Source organism: Perognathus longimembris, chromosome 28 (assembly GCF_023159225.1).
Source record: "Perognathus longimembris pacificus isolate PPM17 chromosome 28, ASM2315922v1, whole genome shotgun sequence".
Taxonomy (NCBI): domain Eukaryota; kingdom Metazoa; phylum Chordata; class Mammalia; order Rodentia; family Heteromyidae; genus Perognathus; species Perognathus longimembris.
The window spans coordinates 61,782,338-61,806,742 of NC_063188.1; the positions used below are offsets into that span (position 1 = coordinate 61,782,338).

At 41.1% G+C, this 24,405-nt stretch overlaps 1 protein-coding gene across 1 annotated transcript; it reads right to left on the reverse strand.

Annotated features, from left to right (window-relative positions):
- Positions 1-1,355: 1,355 nt before the first annotated feature.
- Positions 1,356-24,106, reverse strand: Arr3 (arrestin 3). Its single transcript, XM_048335371.1, is given in 18 exon segments — positions 1,356-2,095; positions 10,789-10,798; positions 11,347-11,399; positions 11,562-11,585; positions 11,847-11,930; positions 13,652-13,789; positions 14,143-14,215; positions 14,664-14,748; positions 14,929-14,981; positions 14,984-15,057; positions 16,117-16,184; positions 16,754-16,813; positions 16,933-16,959; positions 16,961-17,136; positions 23,397-23,441; positions 23,624-23,684; positions 23,836-23,866; positions 24,099-24,106. Coding segments are annotated over 18 exon segments (1,167 nt in total). The 3' UTR covers positions 1,356-1,998.
- Between the last annotated feature and the right edge of the window lie 299 nt (positions 24,107-24,405).

Genomic DNA, 24,405 nt, shown 5'->3' on the forward strand with positions numbered 1-24,405 from the left:
GAAATAGGAATGTCTTGGATTTGTCTGTCTAAACTGACTTTCAACTATGATCCTCAGATCTCAGTCTTTAGTGTATCTAGGATTACAGGTGTGAGCCACAAGCACTCACCCATTGTATGATTGTTAACACTATGCAGTCCTGCAAGTACAGGAGGTCAGGAAGTCAATTCTAATATGTGTCTGCAGAATAAAGGTACTCTGAACCCTCCCTTTCCCCTAATACCAGGAAGGTAAGTGGAGGATTGCCCTTAAGGAGATTATCTTGACTATATTTCCCAACACTTAAAAATAGATAAGTTTGCGGGGGGAGGGGGGGAAATCCTCAGGCCGGACGTGGTCGTGCTTGCCGGTAATCAATGAGGATGAAGCAGGAGGATCATGATAAGAATGTCCTTTACAGCTTTACAAATGACTGTAACCCCTCTGTACATCACTTTGACAATAAAAATAAAATCCTCAGGTATGCTGGTGGCTCATCCCTCTAATCCTAGCTACTCTGGAGGCTGAGATCTGAGGATCAACGTTCAAAGCCAGCGGGGTAGGAAAGTTGGTGAGACTCTTACCTCCAATTAATCACAAGAACCCAGAAGTGATGCTGTGGCTCATGTGGTAGAGTGCTAGACTTGAGCTGAAGAGCTCAGGGACAGTGCCCAGGCCCAGAGTTCAAGCCCCACGACCTCCCCCCCCCCCCACAAATACTCAGGTGAGTTGGCCCAGGAATAAGGCAAAAACGAACATGTGGGGCTGGGGATATGGCCTAGTGGCAAGAGAGCTTGCCTCGTATACATGAGGCCCTGGGTTCGATTCCCCAGCACCACATATACAGAAAACGGCCAGAAGTGGCGCTGTGGCTCAAGTGGCAGAGTGCTAGCCTTGAGCAAAAAGGAAGCCAGGGACAGTGCTCTCTCAGGCCCTGAGTCCAAGGCCCAGGACTGGCCAAAAAAAAAAAAAAACAAAAAAAACGAACATGTGATTCCTTGGTGGTAAGTTTACTTGGTACGCACACTTGAAGCTGTTGTCCATGAAACATGCTGATGGGTGTATATCCCCCATAAATAGGCCAACCATTTTTCTTTCTCCCCATCCTTCTCCCAAACACAAAAATACTCCATTACTCCCAAAGGGGAAATCGCTCCTTCAAGATTGTCACCTGACAGGTGCAGGTGGCTCACACTTGTAATCTTAGAGATTCTGGAGTTGAGATCAGAGAATTTTGGTTCAAAGTCAGCCAATGCAGGAAATTCTGTGGAACTCATTTCCAATGAAGTAAAAAAAAAAAAACCTGAAAGTAGAAGTGTGGCTCGAACAGCAGAGTGCCAGCTTGAGTTAAAAATCTAAGGGACAGTCCCCAGGCCCTTAGTGCAAGCCCCAGTATTGGCACACACACAAGAAGATCCCTACTCTCATACCATTCCCACTTTCTTATTCCCAGAGCCCAACCCCTACCCACACCATTCTGTTTTCCCAGCATTTTGAGGCTTAATTTGAACTGCACCTGGTGTTTGTTTTTCTCGTTAGTCTCCAGGCCAAAGCCTCTAGTCTTACTCCAAACCTTGCATAGACCAAAGGCAACATCATACTAGGTTGAAGGTAGCGCGATAGCAACACTGGTTTCCTACGTTTGGTTGTCTGCCATCTGTCAGTTGGCTTTGGGCATAGCAAGGCCCCTTTAGCTTCTTCCCTGAAGTTCCTGCAGTGCCTGCACCTAGTGCTAGGGCAGTGGGGTGCTGGCAGTAGTAGGTGATAGAGACAGGATGGGAGTGGCCAAGGCTAGAGAGATAGCTGAAGGACATAAGGAGAATGGTTAGCATTGTGAGGTAGATGTCAGAGGACTAAGGGTAATCTAATTATGGTCAGTGGGGGGGGGGCTGAAGAAGGGTAGATCATTCCTAATAGTTCCATTGTCCTTCAGGAGGAGGAAATAGAAATCAGATCAATAGCCAAGTCTAGACAAAACAATTTATTAGTGGATTACAGTGCGGGCTCTGAGCTGGGCACTCAGCACCCCTCCTCTCCCTCAGTGGCCAAAGCCTTCTGCATCTGGGCCCCATGATGTTCGTCCTGTCTGAACTCCTCAATGACAATGTCTTCCGAACTTGCAGAGGAAGTACAGGGAAAAAGAGAATTAGGAGTCCCTTTCTGGGCATTCTCCACTCCCAGAAAAGTGATTCCTTCCCTGCCTCTCAACTGGGCCCCTCAAACCATCTTGATAGTGCTTCTGCCCCACCCTTGCCACTGACCATACTGTTGTGGCCCCTCAGTCTCCCAACCAAAATTTTCCCCAGGAATGCTGGAAGGGAAGTTGTTGAACCTGGGTAACTGCAGTCGAAATCAGGACACGGGGGATGCAAGGCGAGTGAACCAATGCATACTTTATTCCAAGAGGGCCAGGGTTTATATAGGGTTAGAAACCAATTTTACAATTACAGGGTAAAAGATCAATACAGCATGACATTTGTCTCAAATACAAAAGTGGAGGAAATTTCCTACTGTGAGGGCAGGAACTTGGTACAAATGCCTTTCTAATTACAGGAGGTAGTGACTACAAAGATTATAGATATCAAGACAAGGAACTGTATACAACTGAGGTAGAACTAATTATCTCCTAGCTATTATCTCCTTAAGGCTAGATAACATTAATCTTGACTTCTCCAAATACTTGTGAAATAACAGTGAGGAGACTTTCCTGTTTACAGTGAGAATCTAGTGAGGAGACTTTCCTGTTTACAGAGATAATCTAACACTAAAGGCAGCTGGTCTAGCAAGTCTCCTAAGAGAGACTTGCTAAGTAGGGGGAAAAAGGAGATTCTCGCAACAACTGGTGGCTTCCTTTGGCCCACAAACACCAGAAACTCCTTACTGGGAATGAGTTCCCAAGGGCCTATTAGTGTGCTAATGAGGCATCGGAGTAACCGTGCCGGGGCTAAATTTTTCCACTGGTTGGAGACTTTAATTCTCCAACAATTCCCCCTTTTTTATTAATTTTATTAATTTTATTAATTTTCCACAGCCGCTTCTCTAGAAAGTTTAAGGGCAGTTAGTAAAACATCAGAGGAATTATTCCTAGTGTAACGCTTTATTATAGCTATGATAGAACAATATCCTAAGAAAAAGACACATATCATAAGTATTAAGGCAATAGAAGCACTTCCAACACTATGGGTAATACTTTGCCACCACCCCCTAGGGTCTAGTCCTTCTAAGGTCTGAGCTAGTCCTTGGGCTATATCATCAATAGAAGAGGCATCTGGCAATTCCTTTTGAAAAGCTTCAAAAACCTCCCTGTACAAGCTTTGTTCACTTAACGTACCATTTAGTAGGGCTCCATCTATAAGCATTTGTATATCATTCCATTCACATTCAGAGGCATTATATTTATAAGGTGTTACACAGACATGACTAGAATTCCAATCACGAGTCAAAAACAATCGTTGCTGTAAAGCCAAATATTTCTGTCCAAGCCAAAACACTCCTCCTTTAACAGCTTCTAACTCATCTTGAAGGTGGGCATTTACTTCCAGCTGGTGTTGCCACAGATTGTGGGAGTCCTGGTGCCACTGCACCATAAAGTCATGAGTTTGTACAGATTGTCGCAATGCAGCTCCGGATACTGCTGCAGTTGTAGCAATGGCAATTAGTCCAACAAGTCCTGCAATAATCAGTCCAATGGCACGACGACTCCTCCTCAGAAGCCGCTTGAAAAACTGCATTACCAATCCTTGCACAGGTCCTCCAGCCCAGGGACGGTGCATGCGAACAGGAACCCAAAGGGAGTTGCGCTGGGTTAAAATCATGATCCTATCTTGACTAAAATTAAAGGTGACATTGTTATTCAAACAAGTATACAATTTACAATTTATGCAGGTAATGGCATTCTTAGTTATGTTTATGGGGCCGACCATCAGTACATGTGGAAAATGAACACAAGCAGAGATATTATAGGTCTTTACAACTGTGAAGTTGTAGGAGGCCGAGGATCTTTTAGTTCCTGAGTAAGTTCCATTGGCCAGCAATACAGGAGCCAGAGAAGCTGCTAATTTCCAGAGATGACGTTGTGGAGGAAATAGCCTGTTTCCATGGGCGAGAGCAGGCCGGGGGTCACCAAAGCCTGCTCCAAACCACCCTAAAAGCTGTTTAGCAGACATGGCATTGGACATGTTCATAGATAAAGTAGGGTCACAAGATGAGTTATATTCAGTGCAGTTTTTCAACTACACACCAAAAGGTCCCCAATCATACCAAGTATGCTGGGATGTATTCCAAATAGTTGGAAAAAGTTCAGGTTCAGATAAGTAAAATTGTCACATTTAGGCAGGCCAGCAGGGCTAGGATAATTATCTAATTTATAGGTATGAGATCCCACAGACCAGGAAGACAGTCTAATCAGCCGAGTTCTACTGGAGTTATATGAACCTCCATGCTGAATCCAATATTGATATCTAAAAGGGTAACATGGGGAGCGGCCTTGACAGATAGCTTTAGAGAACTGAGAATAAGAGAAGTTAAATGATCTTTCCTCTTCCATAGGAAAGACTGGAATGCCAGACCCATAGGGGGAGAGAGTAAATTAGTAATAGATGTAAAAGAGACAGGGGCTTTTGTCCATAAGTATGGACATAAAGGAGGGTTAGAAATATAGGCCCAATACATTACCTCTGATGTAGCCCCTACAGGTTACCAGTGCACACCTGTCCATTAGAATGGCCTTATCACTTGGATGAGAATGTTTCACCCCGGTCTTGATGCACAGAGGGGTGTTTGTTGCTGGATCCACTGGAGCAGGTGCTAGAAAGATGGGCTGTCTTCTGTAGAAACATAAGCATACCCTCGCCCCTGGGTTAACAACTCCCCGGGGACCCAATTTAGCCCAACCCCCAATCTAATCCAAACCGGCTGCGGTTTGTTTTGCATAGGCGGAGCTAGGAAGTGTCGCTCAGCTCTTGCTAAAACATCTCCTTGAGACAAATTTAAAAAGTTAAGGACAAATAGTGCTTCTGCAATAACGGCTTGGGCTGTTTTGTAAATACTTTTCATAGAAGTTGCATATCCCTCAGTACTATCCATACTCCCCCTCTTTAGTTTTTTAATTTGTGTTTTAAATGTATAATGAGCTCTTTCTACTATACCTTGACCTTGAGGATTGTATTCAATTCCTGTAACATGAAAAATGTTATGAAATTCTAAAAATTTTCGTACTTGTTTACTGGAATAAGTTGGTGCATTGTCAGTTTTTATTTGAGAAGGAATCCCCATGACTGCGAATGTTTCTAGTAAATGTTGAATGACATGAGTCCCTTTTTCCCCTGGTAGAGGAGTTGCCCAAATAAAAGAAGAATATGTATCAATGGATACATGCACATATTGTAAGCGGCCAAATTCAGGGATGTGCGTTACATCCATTTGGTAAATTTTGTTAGGAGCCAATCCTCGAGGATTTGCACCGTGGGGAAGAGTTTGCAGATGTAAGGGTCTGTAAGTAGGACAGTTAGCAATGATTTGTTTAGCTTGTTTAAAGGGAATTTTATAAGTAACATGTAAATGACCTGCATTAGAGTGCCGGGCAGCATGATCTTCTTCTGCTGAGGCAAAAGAGACTAAAGCATCTACTTTAGCATTACCGTATGCCATAGGACCTGGCAAATTAGAATGAGCTCAAATATGGACTACATACAAAGAGTGTTGCCTCTGGCGCAACAGGTTCTGTAATTGATTAAATAGTGAACTTAGTGGGGGTTTTATTTGAGAAATAACAGCAGAGTATATATTGCATAAAACATGTGCTGCATAAGCAGAGTCAGTAATTAAATTAAAAGGTATCAAGAAATTTCCCAGAGCATATATAATAGCCTGTAACTCATTTTGTTGTGCTGATTGCCAAGGGGTAAAGAAAACTTGATATTTATCTTCTGTCCAGAAAGCACATTTGTTATTTTTAGTACCATCTACAAAAACATTGGGAGCATTTAGAATGGGCTCAGAGAGTAAAATATTATCAATAACATAAGTTTGTCTTTGAAAAAATTGCCAAAGAGGACTAGAAGGTAAATGGTATAAAATTTCCCCTGTAAAGCCATTTAAAGCCAGAGGGAGAAGATCAGAGGTTTGTAACATAAACTCAAACTGCTGTTTAGGTATAGGGGTGATAATGAAGTAGGCGTCTTGCCCACTGATTTGCAGGCATCTCTTACGGCCTTGCATGATAATGAAACTGATCATCTCTGGATAGGTGGATAACGTTTTGGAGAAAGTGTGTTTGGTATATATCCATTCCAAAGGCTTATTGTACTGAGCTAGCACCCCTGTAGGGTAGTCTTTGGTAAGTAAAATTAGCAACCCAATAGGGGCAGATAGGTCTACCCAAGCTAAGGAATTTTGAGCCAGGGCCTTTTCCACTAGAAGTAGCTCCTGACGTGCCTCATCAGTTAATTTTTGGGGGCTTTTTAAGTCCGAATCTCCTTGAAGGATGGAAAATAGGTTAGGAATTCTGGGAATTACCAGAATTCCTAAGGAAGGGCAAAGCCAATTGATGTCCCTAGTAACTTTTGAAAATTATTAAGAGTTTTAAACTCTTCAGTACGAATTTTTATTAATTGGGGGGTAATTACTTGTCTTTTAACTAAATATCCCAGATACTTAAATGGTTCTTCTGTTTAAATGAATTTTATCAGGGGCAATTATTAAATCATACTGTTGAAAGTCTAAAGGCAAAATTTGTAACAATTTTGATACAATATTTTTATCAGGTGCAGCAAATAATAAATCATTTTATTGAAAACCTGTAAAACAAACTGGAGTAGTAATTAAACAATCATCTTGATAGCCATCGTTTTCCTATATCCAACTTAAAACAAACATTTTAAATTTCATATCTCAGAATACATTTTTGATCTCAAGTCTTTTACCAAGCCTGGTTGTATTAAAAGAAATCTGGAGCCTAGGTATCACCCATTGCTTCATGCTGCTTGTTTTTCACTTCCAAATTTCTTATCTAGAAAGGCATTCTAAAACCTTTTAAAGTAGAGGCTTTCACACCTTTACCTCAGCCTGTATTTGCATAGAAAAACTGAGGCCCAGGGGGCACATTGCCTCCTGGTTGTCTGCTTTAAAAGAGCCATTTTCCTATATACAGAGAGTTAATGAAAGTTGTGTACTTCTATCCCCCATTAGTTTATATACTTTAAAATATTTACCTGATTATATGTGACTTAAGATAGTTAATCTTACTGTTACAGTACAGTTTACACTTAAAAAATTTAGTACCTGATTCATTAAAGTGATACCCAAAACAATTGTAACAAGAGTACACTTAGCAGTGTGCCCCAGAATTATAACCATGAGATTTCAGAGTTAGCATATTTGCCTTTTTAATACATCCAAATTGCAAACCTGTACAGGAATCGAGTTATATCAGGTAAATAAACTTTTAACTCTCCTTTAAGATATTCCAATTTTAATCCATCCTAAGGGGCAATTTTTAGAAGTATCAGTCAAATCATACATTTTACCATGAGGTTTCCAATGTTTACCTGAAAACAAAAGAAATAAAAGAAAGGCCTCCATTGGCCTGTCCTATAGAATGGGCCTATCTCCATCCTACTCCTTAGAGCTTGATGAACTGCCTTGGGGCCAGCTTGCCCTCTCCCACTATGAATGGACGCCACCCTACGGCTGTCCCATCACGTGGATGGCTAAACTGTACTTTTGTCAGTTTACCCCTCACTACTGAGGATAGGTTCAAGGGCCCTTGCTAAGTTCTTATTTATTTATTTATTTATTTATTTATTTATTTTTAACCATGAATTAAAGAATTTTTTAACTATAGTCCCTTTTAAAATAAAGTAATAATCCTTTAAAGCTTTTGGTAAAGCCCAAACTCGATGATCTTTTGAAGTTTAAAGTTAAACTAACCTATTTTTACATCATACATTTTTAATCTTGAACACATTCACACCCACATTTGTGCGCGCGCACACACACATACATACATTCACATATGTAGGTATATTAATGTAAAAAGAACTTAAAAGCAGTCCAAATAACTATCAGCTGTACTTTTTTAGTGGCAAAAGGTATATTTTCCAATCTTACTCTTGTAATGACCAAAACTTAAAACAAAACCTTTAATGAATGATTTTAGCATTGTTTAGTCTTATTCGCTAGGGCCTATTAGTTTTAGCAAAGTATCTTAGCATACTAAACACTGAAGATAACTGGGTTGGGGTCCCCTGGAGTATTACTGAGTCCACCTAGCACTTGACTCTTAGTGTTTACTCTCAGGCTAAGATTAGCCTACCCGGCTGTTTGAACTCAGCTCTTAGCAGCCTGCACTTTTTCTGTCTTCTTGCAGAAGGAGACACAGTACCTAGTAAATGTTTTGCCCATAGACATGTAAATGGACAACAGAAATAAGGGAAACAAAAGTTTATGTTTAAAACTGGTACCAATCTCAAAGACAAAACTAGTCAAGACAAAACAGAACATAGAAACAGAGGCTTTTACGCCTTGGATGGCATGTCCAGCGTCCACAAGCTGCCAGCCAGAGTGATGGAAAGTCCATAGGGCCCTGAAAATTCTCAGGGGGATCCTCCCCAGTGGAGATTTCCATCCCATGGCAATCAACCTGCCGAGGCCGCCCACCAGAGGACTTTTTTCCCAATTTAGCACTCCACACGAAACACAACTAATCAAACAAGGACAAAGACACATGAAACATGTAGCGCAGGCGCAAATTAAAAGTGCAATTGCAGTAAAAATTCTCTTGAGAAGTAAAAGAAAAATCACTAGTCCTTCCCCAATTCCAGGCTGATGGACTAAAACAGGGAGTGTCAGCTCCCCTGCTAGCGCCTGGTTGTAAAGAAAAGATGATGGGGAAGCCTCCTTCACTGAAAGGGAGCCATGAGACGGCCCCGTATTACAGCTGTCCTAAGTTAAGTGACCCTGGTCAATATCTTGTTAATGAGGGGTCTGTGCTACACCTCCGGTTGGAGGGGGTTGAATGACAGGAAAAGTTTGATAGCAAGAGAGAGAAGCAGAACCATAGGACTTAGATTAATTAAAGTAAAAGTGGGCTCCGCGGCCACAATTATTTGTTCTTTACTTTCACCTTCCTGACTGCCCCTGGCAGATCGAAAGAGCATCTGTAGCACTTTGACTGCACTGCTGAGCTGCCTAAATTATCATCTTTCTCTGAAGGAGCATAGGTAGAGGCTGAAAGCTTATTTGATGTTAATTTTTCTTTAACAAAACTGACAGGAGATAGTTCAGGTGTTGCCATGTCTTTTAGCTCCTGCCCAATTTGAGTTTTTACCTCCCCGGACAAATTATAAGCCTTCATAGCTTTTTCCACGTCAGCCTCTGGCTCAGCAGCTGATGTTATGATAGCATCAGGAGACATCATGCTCACGGCTGTATGTATTAATGCCCAAACAGACCAAAATGTAACTGGAACCTTGTCTCCACACCGATATTCATTTTTCATATTATTCTCTACTCGTTCCCAGACTTCTAAATCTAAAGTATCTTCCTCCAGGAACCATAGATTATACTCCACTACCTGTACACACTCATCTCTTTGTGAACAGGAGACCATAGCTCCGTCCCGTTTTAATACATGGTGGATAAAATTAGAAAATGGAGTTGGTTTAGCTTGTCCCATAACCCCGTAATTTTTTAAGAATAGGAGCTCACCACACAGATCCCTTGTCTCCTGTGAATTACACACAGATCCCTTGTCTCCTGTGAATTAAAAATATCTCTCACCTCACTCGAGAGCTCGGCAGTTCCGCAATCTCCTGTGGATCAATTGTCAGGTCCCTGGGTCCGGACGCCAGATGTTGAACCTGGGTAACTGCAGTCGAAATCAGGACACGGGGGATGCAAGGCGAGTGAACCAATGCATACTTTATTCCAAGAGGGCCAGGGTTTATATAGGGTTAGAAACCAATTTTACAATTACAGGGTAAAAGATCAATACAGCATGACATTTGTCTCAAATACAAAAGTGGAGGAAATTTCCTACTGTGAGGGCAGGAACTTGGTACAAATGCCTTTCTAATTACAGGAGGTAGTGACTACAAAGATTATAGATATCAAGACAAGGAACTGTATACAACTGAGGTAGAACTAATTATCTCCTAGCTATTATCTCCTTAAGGCTAGATAACATTAATCTTGACTTCTCCAAATACTTGTGAAATAACAGTGAGGAGACTTTCCTGTTTACAGTGATAATCTAACACTAAAGGCAGCTGGTCTAGCAAGTCTCCTAAGAGAGACTTGCTAAGTAGGGGGAAAAAGGAGATTCTCGCAACAACTGGTGGCTTCCTTTGGCCCACAAACACCAGAAACTCCTTACTGGGAATGAGTTCCCAAGGGCCTATTAGTGTGCTAATGAGGCATCGGAGTAACCGTGCCGGGGCTAAATTTTTCCACTGGTTGGAGACTTTAATTCTCCAACAGGAAGTGACAACAGAGGGTGGAATAGAAGGAAAGAATTAAAGAATGACAGAAGGAGAGATGGAGAAAGGGAAGGTGACAGAGGAAAAAGAAAATGGAAGGGGAAGTGGAGGATGATTCTGAGAAGATAGGCGATAGAGGATGAGGGGAAGGGAAGGTTTAGGAAAAGCACTTAACTGTAACACAAAGCTAAACCATATGTTTCCACTACACTACACTACATCTTGAAAGCAATGCCCTGGGGAGGCTTTCTTAGGTTTCCATAATTTAAAAAAAAACGCAAGGTTGCAATAACTAGAGAGGGTGGCTCTTCCAGGCTTCACATTCCCTTACCTAGTGACTTCTGTAGCAAGCGTGGAGATGGTAGAAAGATGGAGCCTTCTGGGACATTTTCATTTTCCAGAACAATTTTCTGTTTGTTTTGCCATTCTTGGGGCTTGAATTCAGGGCCTGGGCACTATCCCTGAGATTTTTTGCTACCACATGAGCCACAACTACACTTCTACCTTTTATTTAGTAGTTTATTGGAGATACAGATCTTACAGACTTTCCTGCCCTGGCTAGCTTTGAACCTCCACCCTCAGATTTCAGCCTCTCGAGTAGGATTACAGGTGTGAGCCACTGGTGCCTGGCACTAGAAGACATTCTTATATCGTTTTTTTTTTTGTGTGTGTGGGGGGGGGAACTCTGAATAGTCTCATAACACTGAAATGTTAACTAACGGTGAAAGGTTGAGACCACAGGCACAGAAGACATTCTTTACTCTTATTCTTCCCCCTCCCTGTCTAGCTTTCAACTTCCTCCCAAGCTTCTATCTCCAGATCATGAGATCAGTATTTGGTCTCTATCCCTTAGGAAGAACAGTGCTCAGTGTCCCGCCTGGTCACTCACCATGAGATGGCTTTGGATGGATCAGGATCAGAGGCAGCTCCACACCAATATCACTGCAATGATTCTGAGGTGGAGTTACTCATCTTCCCACAGACCTGATCCCTGCCCCTCATTCCATCCCTCCCTTGGTTTTTCAGCCTCAGGATACCCTCAAACTCCATGTAGTCACTCTTTGGGTCCCCTTTGTATCTTAGTTTTCTCACTCAGTCTCTCACCTGGCTGTCAGATCTCCTAGGATGCTGTGGTAGAATGATACTACAAATTAGTACGTGAAAATGGGCAAGGGGTAATCTAGTTTGACTAGGGTTTGTGGGATCATAATAGGGGTCAGTAACAGAATGGGTGTCTGGAAGGAAGATGACTTGCTCACTGAGCTCACATGATTGGGAGCTTAGTCTGGGAGAAGAACAACAACTTTAATTGGATCAATCCAAGTGCAAGAAAACAGAAATGAGAAAGCCTTGCCTCCCCCAGCCCCTAACCAGATGAACCTCTCTTACAACCCACAGGACACTGTCCGGTTGACTCTAACTTTGTAGGACAACAGGATTCCTAGAAGCTCTTTGTTCATTCCAGGTGGAAGACTGCAAGTAGTTAACCATTTTTGTGTGTTGGGGATACACAAGGGAGTAATACCTTTTGTCCCCCCAGTTCCTTCCTGTAGACTCCCATGACCACATCCTATTACCTTCTCCCAAATACCTCCAAGGCTCTTATCTCTCCTACCCAGTGAGTACATATTTCTCTTCTAAAATTCAGTTTTGCCATATTATCCTATACTTAAGAGCCTGATTGACTTTCAAAACCCAAACTGATCTGTCCTTCCTTACCTACCATTTCTAAGCTTTTCTGTTCTAGCTCCCGAATATTTGTGATACAAATTTCTATAGGCAGATTCATGTCCTCTGTGTGTTCTAAAAATGCCATGTGAATTCCAAATTCCATGATCACAGTCTGGAATGTTCCTTTCTTCCTCTGTTGCTATCCAGATGTTATACATTCTTCAGGAGCAAGCTCATTCTGTTTCCTCTAAGAGGCCCTTGCCAGCTATGTTGGCTTAACTTCTATTGGACTCATAATCTGAACCACATGTACTAGCATTTAAATGTTAGATTGTATTTGCATTTCTCATCATTCTTTGGCTAGGGCATATATTGAGTGGGGGCAGACACTATCTTAAACTTCTTTGTATCCCCGCATTGCTTAATGTAAGAATGAGCATTTAGAAATTGCTCAATAAAAACCTGCAGGCTAAAAGTATAAACTTGGGAAAGTCTCTTCATTGCTCTGGGATTCTGATCTCCTCTCAATAAAATAATGGTGTTTGATGGTTCCTAAGAGTATTTTAGCAAAGATGATCATTGGCTACTTGATTGATAAGGCATAGGGAGAGGTAGGGAGATTTATGATTGTCATATGATAGTAGTGGCTTTTGGAGAGAGATAAAATGAACATGTGGGCTTCCAAAGCAAAGGACCAAATTAATGATGCCATAGAATTCTGTCATCTACCATTTCATCATTCTTCCTTTCTTCCTCCTTCTCTCTCAAGCTAGTACTGGGTTTGAACTCAGGGCCTTGTGCACTCGCTTAGTTTCTTCACTCAAGGCTGGTGCTCCACTATTTGAGCCACACCTCAACTTCCAGCTTTTTTGTTTATTAATTGGAGATGAGTCTTTCAGAGTTGCCTGCCCGTCTGGATTTGAACCATGATCTTTGATGCCTCATGGGTTAGGAGGATAGGCACAACCCATTGGTACATAGCTCATTTCCCTGGGTTTTTTTTGTCCTACTTCCCCTCATTTCTCATCTAATCTTCCACTCCATTTCTAACTTCTCTAGAAAGTAACGACTATAGAGATCACTGTTGAGAACCAAATGGTATCTAACAGAATCCCATTCCCCTCTGTTAGTAATACATTCCCGGACAAATTCCTTCTCTTTGAGCCTGAGTCTGTAAGTGTGAAACAAATAACAACACCTGGCCAGCCCACTTTCATGAGGTTCTTATGATAAGAACATGGCACATATATGAGGCATTTGTGCCCTATGAGATATTACATAGCATAAAGATGTTCTCCTCTGCATTTTCTTTTCTTGCTGACTATGACTATAACCTGCTAATGGACCCATAGGCATTGTTTAGCTTGCTGATGGCTTCCAGGCCTGGAAGCATTCTGAACCCTGTCCTAGAGACATTAAAAAAATAAGCAGGTTCCACTGAAGATGAAACCTCAGAGCTGTGTATACAGCATGTGGAATGAGTTAGGGAAAGAGGTAAATGCTGGAAGTTTCTTTGAACTTACATTGTGCTAGAAGCCAGATTGGTATCTTCATGCTTGAGCTTGCCATCTAGTGCCAGACCCTGTTTCCAATGGTTGGCAGTCAGGATTGGGGTTACTGAAAAGCTCTGGGAGAAGCTGGAGTTAGCAGCTACAATCTCCCTTTGAAAGGAGAACAAGAGAAGTACTTGGGGGTACATTTGCTAAGTTAGTGTATGTTTACTCCCAAGAGTATCTTACACAGTTTCAAGAACCTCCTGAGTGTTATGTCCAACTATGAAGAGCAGGAGGTACTTACTCTGGTAGGAAATCCCTTTGCTACTGCTCTTTCTTAGCAATGTAATGGTCCTCCCATGGATAAATCATGTCTCTTCCCACTGGTTCTCATGACAGTCCCTCCCAGTTTATACTTTACTATGACCTTTCTCATTCCTGGGTTCTCCTCCCATTTGTTTCTTTCTTCAGCCTTCTCCTATACCTCTTTGCCCCAGCCCCTAGCCCCAACCCTAGCTCACCTGAACTCCTGAAGGTACATGGTCTTAGTGTATTTGTCTAATGAATACAGGACAACATCTGTGATCTGGTCAACTGAACAAGCCAGGAAAAGCACATGATTATCATCAGTCATCTTTAAGACTCCAGCTCATAGCCTAAGATGTGGGCACCCTATGTACTAGGCTGTAAGATGTGATCTTGGATGAAGATAAATGTTTTGATAAGCTTGTGTTGAAAGGATTGATGAGATGAATGCAAAAGTTAAGTGGGGGTAGAGTTTTAGAAAGAGAGAGTGACCAAATGTAGTCATTATTTTCAATGTACATTATGTAAAAATGAACTATATAACTTGAGAATAAGGATGGAAGGGGAGAACAAAGGAAGTGGTGACATTGACTAAGCAGCCTTGTACTCATTACCTGACTTTCAGAATTGTAACAACTTTGTGCAATGACTTAATAATAACAAGAAAAGAAGAAGAAGAAAGAGAGAGCACTGTGATTTGAGGGCCAGGTGTGGGCCAATGGGAAAAGAAGCTCACCTGAAATCTTGATTTTTTTGATGACCTTGCTGTTGCAGTTGTTGATGGAAATATTAACAGTGATAGGTTCTCCATGGTAGTGAACCTGAAGTAGGACAGAAGCCCATCACAAGGATGGAGGGAAATGCCCACATCAAGACCAAGAATTCTTGTTTCCCTACTACTCTTGCTGCCTGGCTCCCATCTTGGCCTACTCAAGTATGAACTCAGTGAAAAAAAGATATCAGAGGGGTACTAGAGTAGGGCAGTAAGTGGGGTCACCAACCTCCCTCTCCATCCAGGCCTGGAGCTGTAGGGGCTGAGCTGACAGAAGGAAATGGTCTGAGCCCTGGGACCCGGACCTGGATTCAAGGATGCAAATTGTATTTTCCGGACCACCAGCCTCACAGAATCACTGAATAGAGACCAAGGGGTTAGCCAGAACACCTCATTTTAACCACAGACCTCCCCATGACACCCATAGTCTAGTCCTTGCTTGGATATGGGAGTAGGAGAAGGCTTATAACAGAATTCTTCTAGACTCTTAGCCTAAGCATCTAGAATGTTGCTAACTATTACCCACTGGCAAAATCTGGCCTGTTGCCTATTTACATATGGCCTACTAACTAAGAACAATTACAACATTTGTAAATGGTTGAAATAATAAAAAGGCAACACTCCAGGACACATGGATATTATATAAAATTCCAATTTCAATATCTGGAAATAGTTTTATTGGATAACAGTCATATATTTTTGCCAGTCCTGGGACATGAACTCAGGGCCTGGTCACTGTCCTTGAGATTCTTTTGTTCAAAGCTAGAGCTCTACCACTTGAGCCACAGCACCACTTCTGCCTTTTTCTGTTTATGTGGTACTGAGGATTCAAATCCAGAGCTTCATACATGCTAGGCAAACACTCTAACACTAAACCACATTCCCAGCCTTATTTGATCCTTTTTTTTTGGGGGGGGGGGTTGTTCATGGGGCTTGAACTCTGGTCCTGGGCACTGTCCCTGAGCTCTTTAGCTCAAGGCTAGCACTCTATCACTTGAGCAACAGCACCACTTTCAGTTTTCTGGTGGTTAATTGGAGATAAGTATCTCAGGGACTTTTCTGACTGGGCTGGCTTCAAACCATGATCCTCAGATCTCAGCCTCCCGAGTAGCTAGGATTACAGGCCTGTGCCACGGGTGTCTGGTGATCCTTTCTATAGTATCTTTTGCTGAGTTTATACTATGACAGTGTTGAGTAACTGCAACCAAAAACTGTATGGTCCACATACCATAACTATTTAGCTTTTGGCTCTTTACATAAACATTTCCTGACCACTGTCCTACAATGAAAAAGAAAAGTCATAGGGGACTTAGAACTGGGCACCCAAGATTAGAAGTAGGACTGTTCCTGTCACAAAATAGGATGTTTTTTCTGGCAGGGACTGGAGGTGGGGATTTGGGTAAGACTCGAAGAATACCTCTTGGTGATTTTCTCTTCCAACTTTGCAGGACAGAAAGTCTTTACTTCAAAATCAATCCCACAGGCCTATAAAGGTGCAAGTGCAAAAAGAACTCATTTTCAGTGGCATTCTTCTCTTCTTTGTGGGTATATATGAAAATATCTGATCTCATTTCTTATTCTTGTCCATTTGTCTCTGTTCCTCTTCTGTGCCAATACCTATCTACCTTTTTGCTATCATTTGGATCTGAAGTGCACTCCAAAAAGTCAGGGTGCTTAAGACTTGTCCTTAGTCTCTAGTGCTATTGAGAGGTGGTGGTGAATATTTATAAGAGGTGAAGGCTCTTAAGAGGTCTAGAAGTTAGTGTATTGGGGGCATGATATTGAGGCGAATATTAGGATCCTGCCCTCGTCCTATCTCTGTTTTTTTTATCCTTGCCACTATGAGGTGAACATACCTCTTCCTAACCACGCTCCCACCACAATGTACTGTGTTTAAACAGGCCCAACGTAACTGGTACTTGCAACCATGAACTAAAACCTCGGAAATCACCAGCCAAAAGAAATCTGTCTTTTTAAGTTGATTACCTCAGGTATTTTGTCACAGTGATAAAAAGCCAACTAGCATACCATTTTTCTCCATACCCATACTTCACCTTTCCTGAATCTTCTGGTCCTGGCTGCAGTGTCACCGAACAGGGCAGATTAGTAACCATCTAGGAAACCAAAAGAAGTCAGTGACCAAAGAAATGGGGAACCTTCTCTTTTACTCTCCTTCATTAACTTTATCTTGTAATTTTCCCTGGAAAACTTGCAAAGGATTTGGGGTTCATACTTGCAGGGTAAAGGGGTAGGCACTGTCTATCCCCTAGTTTGTGAAGAAGTCGCTCCTGTAAGATTGTGAGGGGTACCCAGGGGCTGGTAGGCTCAGGTGGAGCCACTTGCTGTGCCTGTACATAGAGATCTTTGCGGAAAGTCAGACCAATCACATCCAGGTCATCACGGCCATAGCGAAAAGCACATGTCAATGTGACAAACACTGTAGGCAAAGAAGAGAGTGACTTGTCAGACCAGTGTGAAAGGTGACCTACTGGATCATAAGACAAAGAAAGACAATCTAATTTAATCAAAATAGTGTAAATATAGAGAAAAATATTAATACATTTGACAGCAGTAAAATTTAAAATTCCTTTATGTTAAAAGTTTTATGAGCCGGGCTGGGGATATAGCCTAGTGGCAAGAGTGCCTGCCTCGGATACACGAGGCCCTAGGTTCGATTCCCCAGCACCACATATACAGAAAACGGCCAGAAGCGGCGCTGTGGCTCAAGTGGCGGAGTGCTAGCCTTGAGCGGGAAGAAGCCAGGGACAGTGCTCAGGCCCTGAGTCCAAGGCCCCAGGACTGGCCAAAAAAAAAAAAAAAAAAAAAAAAAAGAAACCTCTTTGAGTAAGGCACCAATAGCTCATGCCTGTAATCTTAGCTACTCAGGAGGCTGAGACTTAAAGTTTGTGGTTCAAAGCCAGTGTGAGGAAGAAAAATTTACAGGACTCTTTTTTCAATTAACCAGCAAAATGTTGGAACCAGAGCTGTGGCTTAAGTGGTAGAGTACTAGTCTTGAGCAAAAAAGCCAAACAAGAGCTTGAGGCAAATAGAAATGTACTAAGTGACTTGGGAAAGGGATACATATCTGAGACAAAATAACAAAGAATAGAGCAAGGAAAGCTGTAGGAAAATGGTGGATAACTCTATTTCTATGAAAGTTTTGACTGAGAAAAAAGAAAACTACCAACAGGCAGACATGAGTAGAGAGAGTAGAGAGCAACTTATTGAAAGCTCTATTATTGCAGAGAACCCCCTCTCCTGCCAGAGTGCATCTGTCTTACTTTCTCCCCCAACAAAACTCTGCTTTTCTTTCTCTTCCAGGGAAATTCTACTCTTTGAACACACACACACACACACACACACACACACACACACACACACACACACACACACGTTGTCGTCGTCATCATCATCATCATCATCATCATCATCATCATCATCATCATCTTATTGTAGTAAATTTAAAAGGTCAATATAAGTTGGGCATCAGTGACTCATGCCTGTAATCCTAACTACTCATGAGGCTGATCTGAAGATTGAAGTTCAAAACTGGCCAGAAAAGCCCACGAGAGGCTTATATCCAATTAACTAGCAAAAGCCAGTGCTTGAGCAAAAATGCTGAGGAATAATGCTCAGGCCCTGAGTTCAAGTTCCAGTATTCCCACAAAAAAAGAAATAAAAAATAAAAAGTCAATGTATTGACCACAAACTATTTACCTTTAAAATAAAGAATGTATAAGGTAAATTTATTTTCAAAAGACAAAGCAATAAAATAATACCAATATTTCTTATAAGGACCAGGGTAAATGGGCAGCCTCATAAGTGGTGAGTTAATTGGTATGAATAGTTTTGGAAAACAATTCAGCAATAAGTACAGAAAGGTTTAAAAGCCTGACCCTGATGGCTCAGGCTTATAATCCCAGCTATTCAGGGACCTAAGCTCTGAGGATCCAGGTTTGAAGCCAGATGGGGCAGGATTGCATATCTCCAATTAATTAGCAAAAAGCCAACACTGGAGGTGTGCCTTAAGTGTTAGAGTATCAACTGTAAGTGAAAAAAAAGTCAAGCAAGAGGATAAAGCCCTGCATGTGAAGTACCAGACTTTGAAGTCAGGCCCCATCTTACCACGTGAACCCCATTTTACCACGTGAACCCCATTTTAGAATCGAACCCTGAGCCAATCAGATTTGTACCTGTATCCTAATCTTGCTTGCTTGAACACCTGATTGTTGTAACTTTGTTCTTTGCCTTTATAAGCCCTGTGTAATCACAGCTCGGGGCTCCCTCTTAACCTCCGCTGTGTTGGTGGGTAGGACGAGGCCCGAGTTGCAGCTCGCTTAAATAAAGCCTTGCCTTGCTTTTGCATTTCGGAATGTCTGAGTCTCGGTGGTCTTCTTGGTGGTGGTTTCGCGACTTGGCACAACACATGTAAACCCCAGTACTCCAGCATTGGCAGTGTATGCATGTGTGCATACATGCACACACATGTGACAGTTTTAAAAAGGACCGAAGATGCAGAGTGATTGTTTAGTATGTGCAAGCCCTTTGGCTTGCTCAATCATTAGCACCACAAGATAAAAAGGAAAGATAAATAAAATTCCTTTGCAGCTGAAGGTGCATCTCAGTGGTACAATAGTTGTCTAGTGTCATGTGGTCATGGGTTCAATTCCCAGTACTGCATAAAAGCATGTATATTGCTTGAATAAGTGTGACACACAAGTATACATATATGTTTATATATACATATATGTTTATATATGCATGCATACACATATACATATATGTGCATACATGTGTGTATGTAATATATAGACATACATATAAAGGTGTGATTTATGGGGTCATTTATTACAGCAAAAATTGAAAACACAGTGAATACTTAACTGAAGATTGTAAATACAACTATAATTAACAGTAAATGCTTCATTGTAAACACAAATGTAGTGCTAGATAACTAAACAAGTCATATATTTTTATATATTGACATGGACTTATATGTAGGTTATACAATAGTATTTATAGCAAAACATTTAAATAAAATATGGATGTTTGTCCAGAAAATAGAAACAAATAAGATCTAAAATATTGCTAGTGATTATTTGTGGTTAATGGTAATAGAATTACAGCCTTTTCCCCCATGCTTTCTCATTTTTCTATAGTGAAGACAAATTTAACAAATGTAAAAAAATACAACAAATAGGGCTAGGAATGTGGCTCAGTGGTACAGTGCTTGCCTAGCATGCATGAAGCCCTGGGTTCAACTCCTTGGTGCCACATAAGCAAAAAAATTAAATTAAATTAAAATTTAAAAAGTCCTTTAAAAATACAACAAATAAATTCACATTGACCCTCAATTACAGCCAATTAGAGTAGGACAAGGGAAAGCAAAAGTAGAGGAAAAGTGATAAATGAAGGGAAAAGAAAAGAATAAGTGGAGCTGTGGCTCAAAGTGGTAGAATGCTAGCCTTGAGTGAAAGAGCTCGGGGACATCATCCAGGCCTTCAGTTCAAGGCCATTGACCAACAAAAAAATAAATAAAGAAAGGAAAAGACAGAGGGTGGGAAGTGGATGAAAAGAGGTGGATTTATGGCAGGAGGGTAGCTCCAGTGCTAGAGAGCACACATAGCACTTAAGCAAGAGGTCCCAGGTTTGATTACAAGCATCAGCATCAGTACTAATAAGAACAGGTGGCTGGAAGATGGCAAGGGGTTGGGGAGAGAATGAAAGCAATAAGAAATGGGGTAGAGGAAGTTCAGGAGGGGTGAAGCAGAAGAGGATCTAGCACCCCATTCAGATGATTGCTTTGACTAGATAATTGTTCTTGATACATGTAGTTGTATGTTCATAAGGTGGGTGGGGGAGGCAGCAGAGTCAGCCCTCAGCTTCTGTGGAAGCTGGTTGTCTTGCAGTTTAGTATTATTTTTTTGGTATGTGCTAGGAAATAGCTTTAATTTGCTTTTTCTTTTAAAGCCAGGCACTGATGGCTCATGCCTATAATCCTAGTTACTCAGGAGGCTGAGATTTGAAGACCATGGTTTCAAGCCAGGTCAGTCAGGAAAGTCCATGAGGCTCTAATATCCAATTGACCACCAAAAAGCTGGGAGAGGAGGTGAGGTTCAAATGGTAGAGAGGAAAAGCCTATTTCGAGCCTGAGTTCAAGGTCCAATACAGGCAGAAAATATTTCTTTTAAGAGCCAGCATATGTTTTAAAGTTAGTGTCTTCATCATATAAATAATATACATTAATTTTATGATCATTAAAATATATAATTAAAAAGAGAACTCAAGCCAGACACTGGTAGCTCATGCCTGTAATCTTACCTATGCAGAAGGCTGAGATCTGAGGACCACAGTTTAAAGTCAACCTGAGCCGGAAAGTCCATGAGATTCTCATCTCCAATGAAACACACCAAAAACAAGTAGAGTTGGGGTTCAAGTGGTAGAGTGCTAGCCTTGAGCACAGAAGCTCAGGGATAGCACCCAGGCCCTGAGTTCAAGCCCCAGGACTGGTAGAGAGAGAGAGGGGAGGTGGGGTAGGAAGAGGAGGGGGAGGGGGAGGGGGGGGGAGAAGATAACTTAAAATCTCCATCATAATACATCATATTCCAGAGATGACTGTTGTTACTATCTTATGTGTGTCCCAAATTGTTTTGCTATAACTAAATGTAATTTCCACTTCAGAAATTTAGGACTTCTCTCTTAATTCCTTCTTGAAACAAAACCTTTTATTCCATGAATATTGTGGATTCACATGTAGTTATGAGAAATGACACAGAGATACCAGATGGATGGTTGTTAAACAAGAATGTATTCATACTACACATTCACTGTCTTTATTACCCAGCATTTATCACGCACTAGTGTAGAATGAACATCTTTTACATCAACAAACACACCTGGATTCAAAAGCACATTAGAAAATATGAGGCAAACTGGATGCTGGTGACTCATACCTGTAATCCTAACTACTCAGGAAGCAGAGACCTGAGGGTCATGGTTCAAAGCCAGCTTAGGTGGAAAAATATGTGAGATTCCTATCACCAATTAACTAGCAAAAAGCCCGAAGTGGAGATACTGTATGGCTCAAGTGGGAAGGCAGCAGGCTTAATTTAAAAAAAGCCAAGCAAGAGTCCGAGACCTTGACTTCAAGCCCAGTGCAGAAACAAAAAAGGAATGGTGCAAATAAGATGATCTTCATAAAGTAATAAAACATACAAATTGACTTGAGAAATATGCACAATATAAATGAATTATAAATTCTACCAAGAATATGAAAGAAGATTCAAATAAAAGAGAAATGTATCTTATTTCTAGGTCAATATGCATTTTTTAAAAAATTAATGATTTTGTTCTTTATTTAATTTAGTGATTTTGTTCCAAATATTTTGTAGAAATGTGAAAAAATCATTTAGGTTTTAGAAATATAGAGCATTTGGCAAATCTTAAATAAGTTATTTAATTTATGGCTATACAGCAAAGTTTAATCTGATATTTAAAACTGGGCAGACTGCTTATTCCCAGGATTTATTCTGGGAGATTAAGGCTACTTTATGTTTTAGTATGTAAAGGTTATATCTTAACTAACATTCATCAACTCATTCTAACCTTTTTCAAGTCAAAACCAATTTTCAGTCTAGTTGGATCACAGTGGGGTTAATCCAGTGAAAATAAAAAGAATAAAAAAGCAATAGAAAAATATTTCTGTGTAGTGCTGATCTATAGCACCACTGCCAGGTTCCTGTCTCTTGCTGTTACTTCCTGGGGTTGTTATTTTATTTCTTGGTTGGAGATTTTGAAAAGAAAAGGTTAGACAGTTTACTTACACAAAAAGAAACAGAAAGACATGTACCAGAAGGTGTTTATGCCTACAGAAAATAAGAGTGCTTTGACCTATCCAAGCTTTTTAAACCCTTTTAATGAATTTCCAACACTTGAAAAATAAGACATTTACATTAAAATATGGAATTTTGGTGGCTTGGCTCATTTCATAGGCAGTCTAAGCTCTCATTCAGATTACTAGCTAAACAGAGGCACTATGAACAATCATGAAGAAAATTAGAAAGTTTATAAAGAAGCTATTTTAATTTTAACACACATGTAAGTTTTGTGTAATTTTACAGAATACAATTTTATTTATGCTTTAGAAATATATTTATATTGGACTGCTTGGTACAATTACTATACACTAGCAAAAAAAAGAGACAGGAGAGTAAAACAGGCCTTGATGGGAGGTGGGAAGAGTGAAGAGGGTGAAGGAGAGTGACTATGGCCCAGGTACTTTATATGTATATATGAAAATAGAAAAATGAAACCTGTTGAATTGTTTTACAAAGGGGTAAAGGAAATAAGGGAGAGTGCTAGAGTGTGTGAGGTTGATGGAATACATTGTATGCATGTATGGAAATGTCACAATGAAATCCTCCTGAGTAGCTAGGATTACAGGAGTGAGCTCCTGGCAATTTCTAGCTTTCTTAAACCCCTCTTCTCTAGTATACTCCTTCAGGTTGCTTATCTGGCATGCATGGTATTTCAGTTTAGTGCTCTTTCTTCCACTTCCTGGAATTCATTTCCATAAACATTATTTTACATGATCAGAGACACATAGGCATTGCACCTTTGTGTTCCTCCCCAAAGGGTATCCCCCTTTGTCAGTTTAGGGTTCTTGAAACATACAAAGACAAACAGATTTCCACTTACTCTTTTGACCTTTTAGGTAATCAGGGTCAACCAGGATGACACCATCTGTAGAGAAAGGGAGAGACAGTATCCTGGTCAGAAAAATTGTGAAACCGAAGTTGATCTCTAAAATGATCCTTCCCTTCTGTTGACTTCCGTTTCCTTTGTGGTCCTTCTTGGACTTTTTAAAAATTTCTTGGATCCCACCCCATTCTCCTCAGGCTCTTCCCCTTTTTGGGCTCACTGACCAATAGGTTCCACAGCATCCACATGGTCCACGAAGTCCCGTTTCCCCAGGTAGATGGAGAGCTGTTGTAAACAAACACTCGTGTTAGTCTCCCAATCATCTTTCTATAGGTTCTCCTTGAATTCCCCCAATCCAAACCCTTGAGACCATGAAGAATCTACCCAGATATCCCTTTTTCTCTCTCCTTTGCCCAACTGGGCCAGTTTCTCTCACCTTCCCATTGGAGCTGGTCTTCTTAAATACCCTATGGGGAGAAAACCAAAAAGAAGGCAGGGGGTTGGGAGAGCAGAAAGAAAAGAGGAAGGGAGAGCAAAAGGAAATATTCCTAAGACCAGGAGAGGAGGCCCCAAGAATAAGGGTTGGAGGAAAGGCAGAGATGATTTGGGCAAAATCCAAGGCCACAAGTTAGGGAGAGCTTGCAAACCCTTCTCTCCCAAAGACAAGTACTTGTCACAATTCAAAGTCTCATTACTTACTTGGACATCTTGGATATGAAGCAGAGGTTAAGCCTTTTCTGAGATGAAGGAAAGGAGGAGAAAATCTCAATTATTTGGTTCCTTATCTAGTCTGGTACAAACTTTCTTTCTCTGATACCTCACCACTACCCAGTGCCTCCTGGTCACCCTCCTGGCAAAGGCACTTCTACAAGCCATCCTCATTCTCGTGCTGGACAAAGTGGGGAATGGAACTTCTGAATTTTGTACAAAAATGTGTGTCGAGGCTGGGATTGTGGCTTAGTGGTAGAGTACTTGCCTAGCATGCATGGAGCCCTGGGTTCCATTC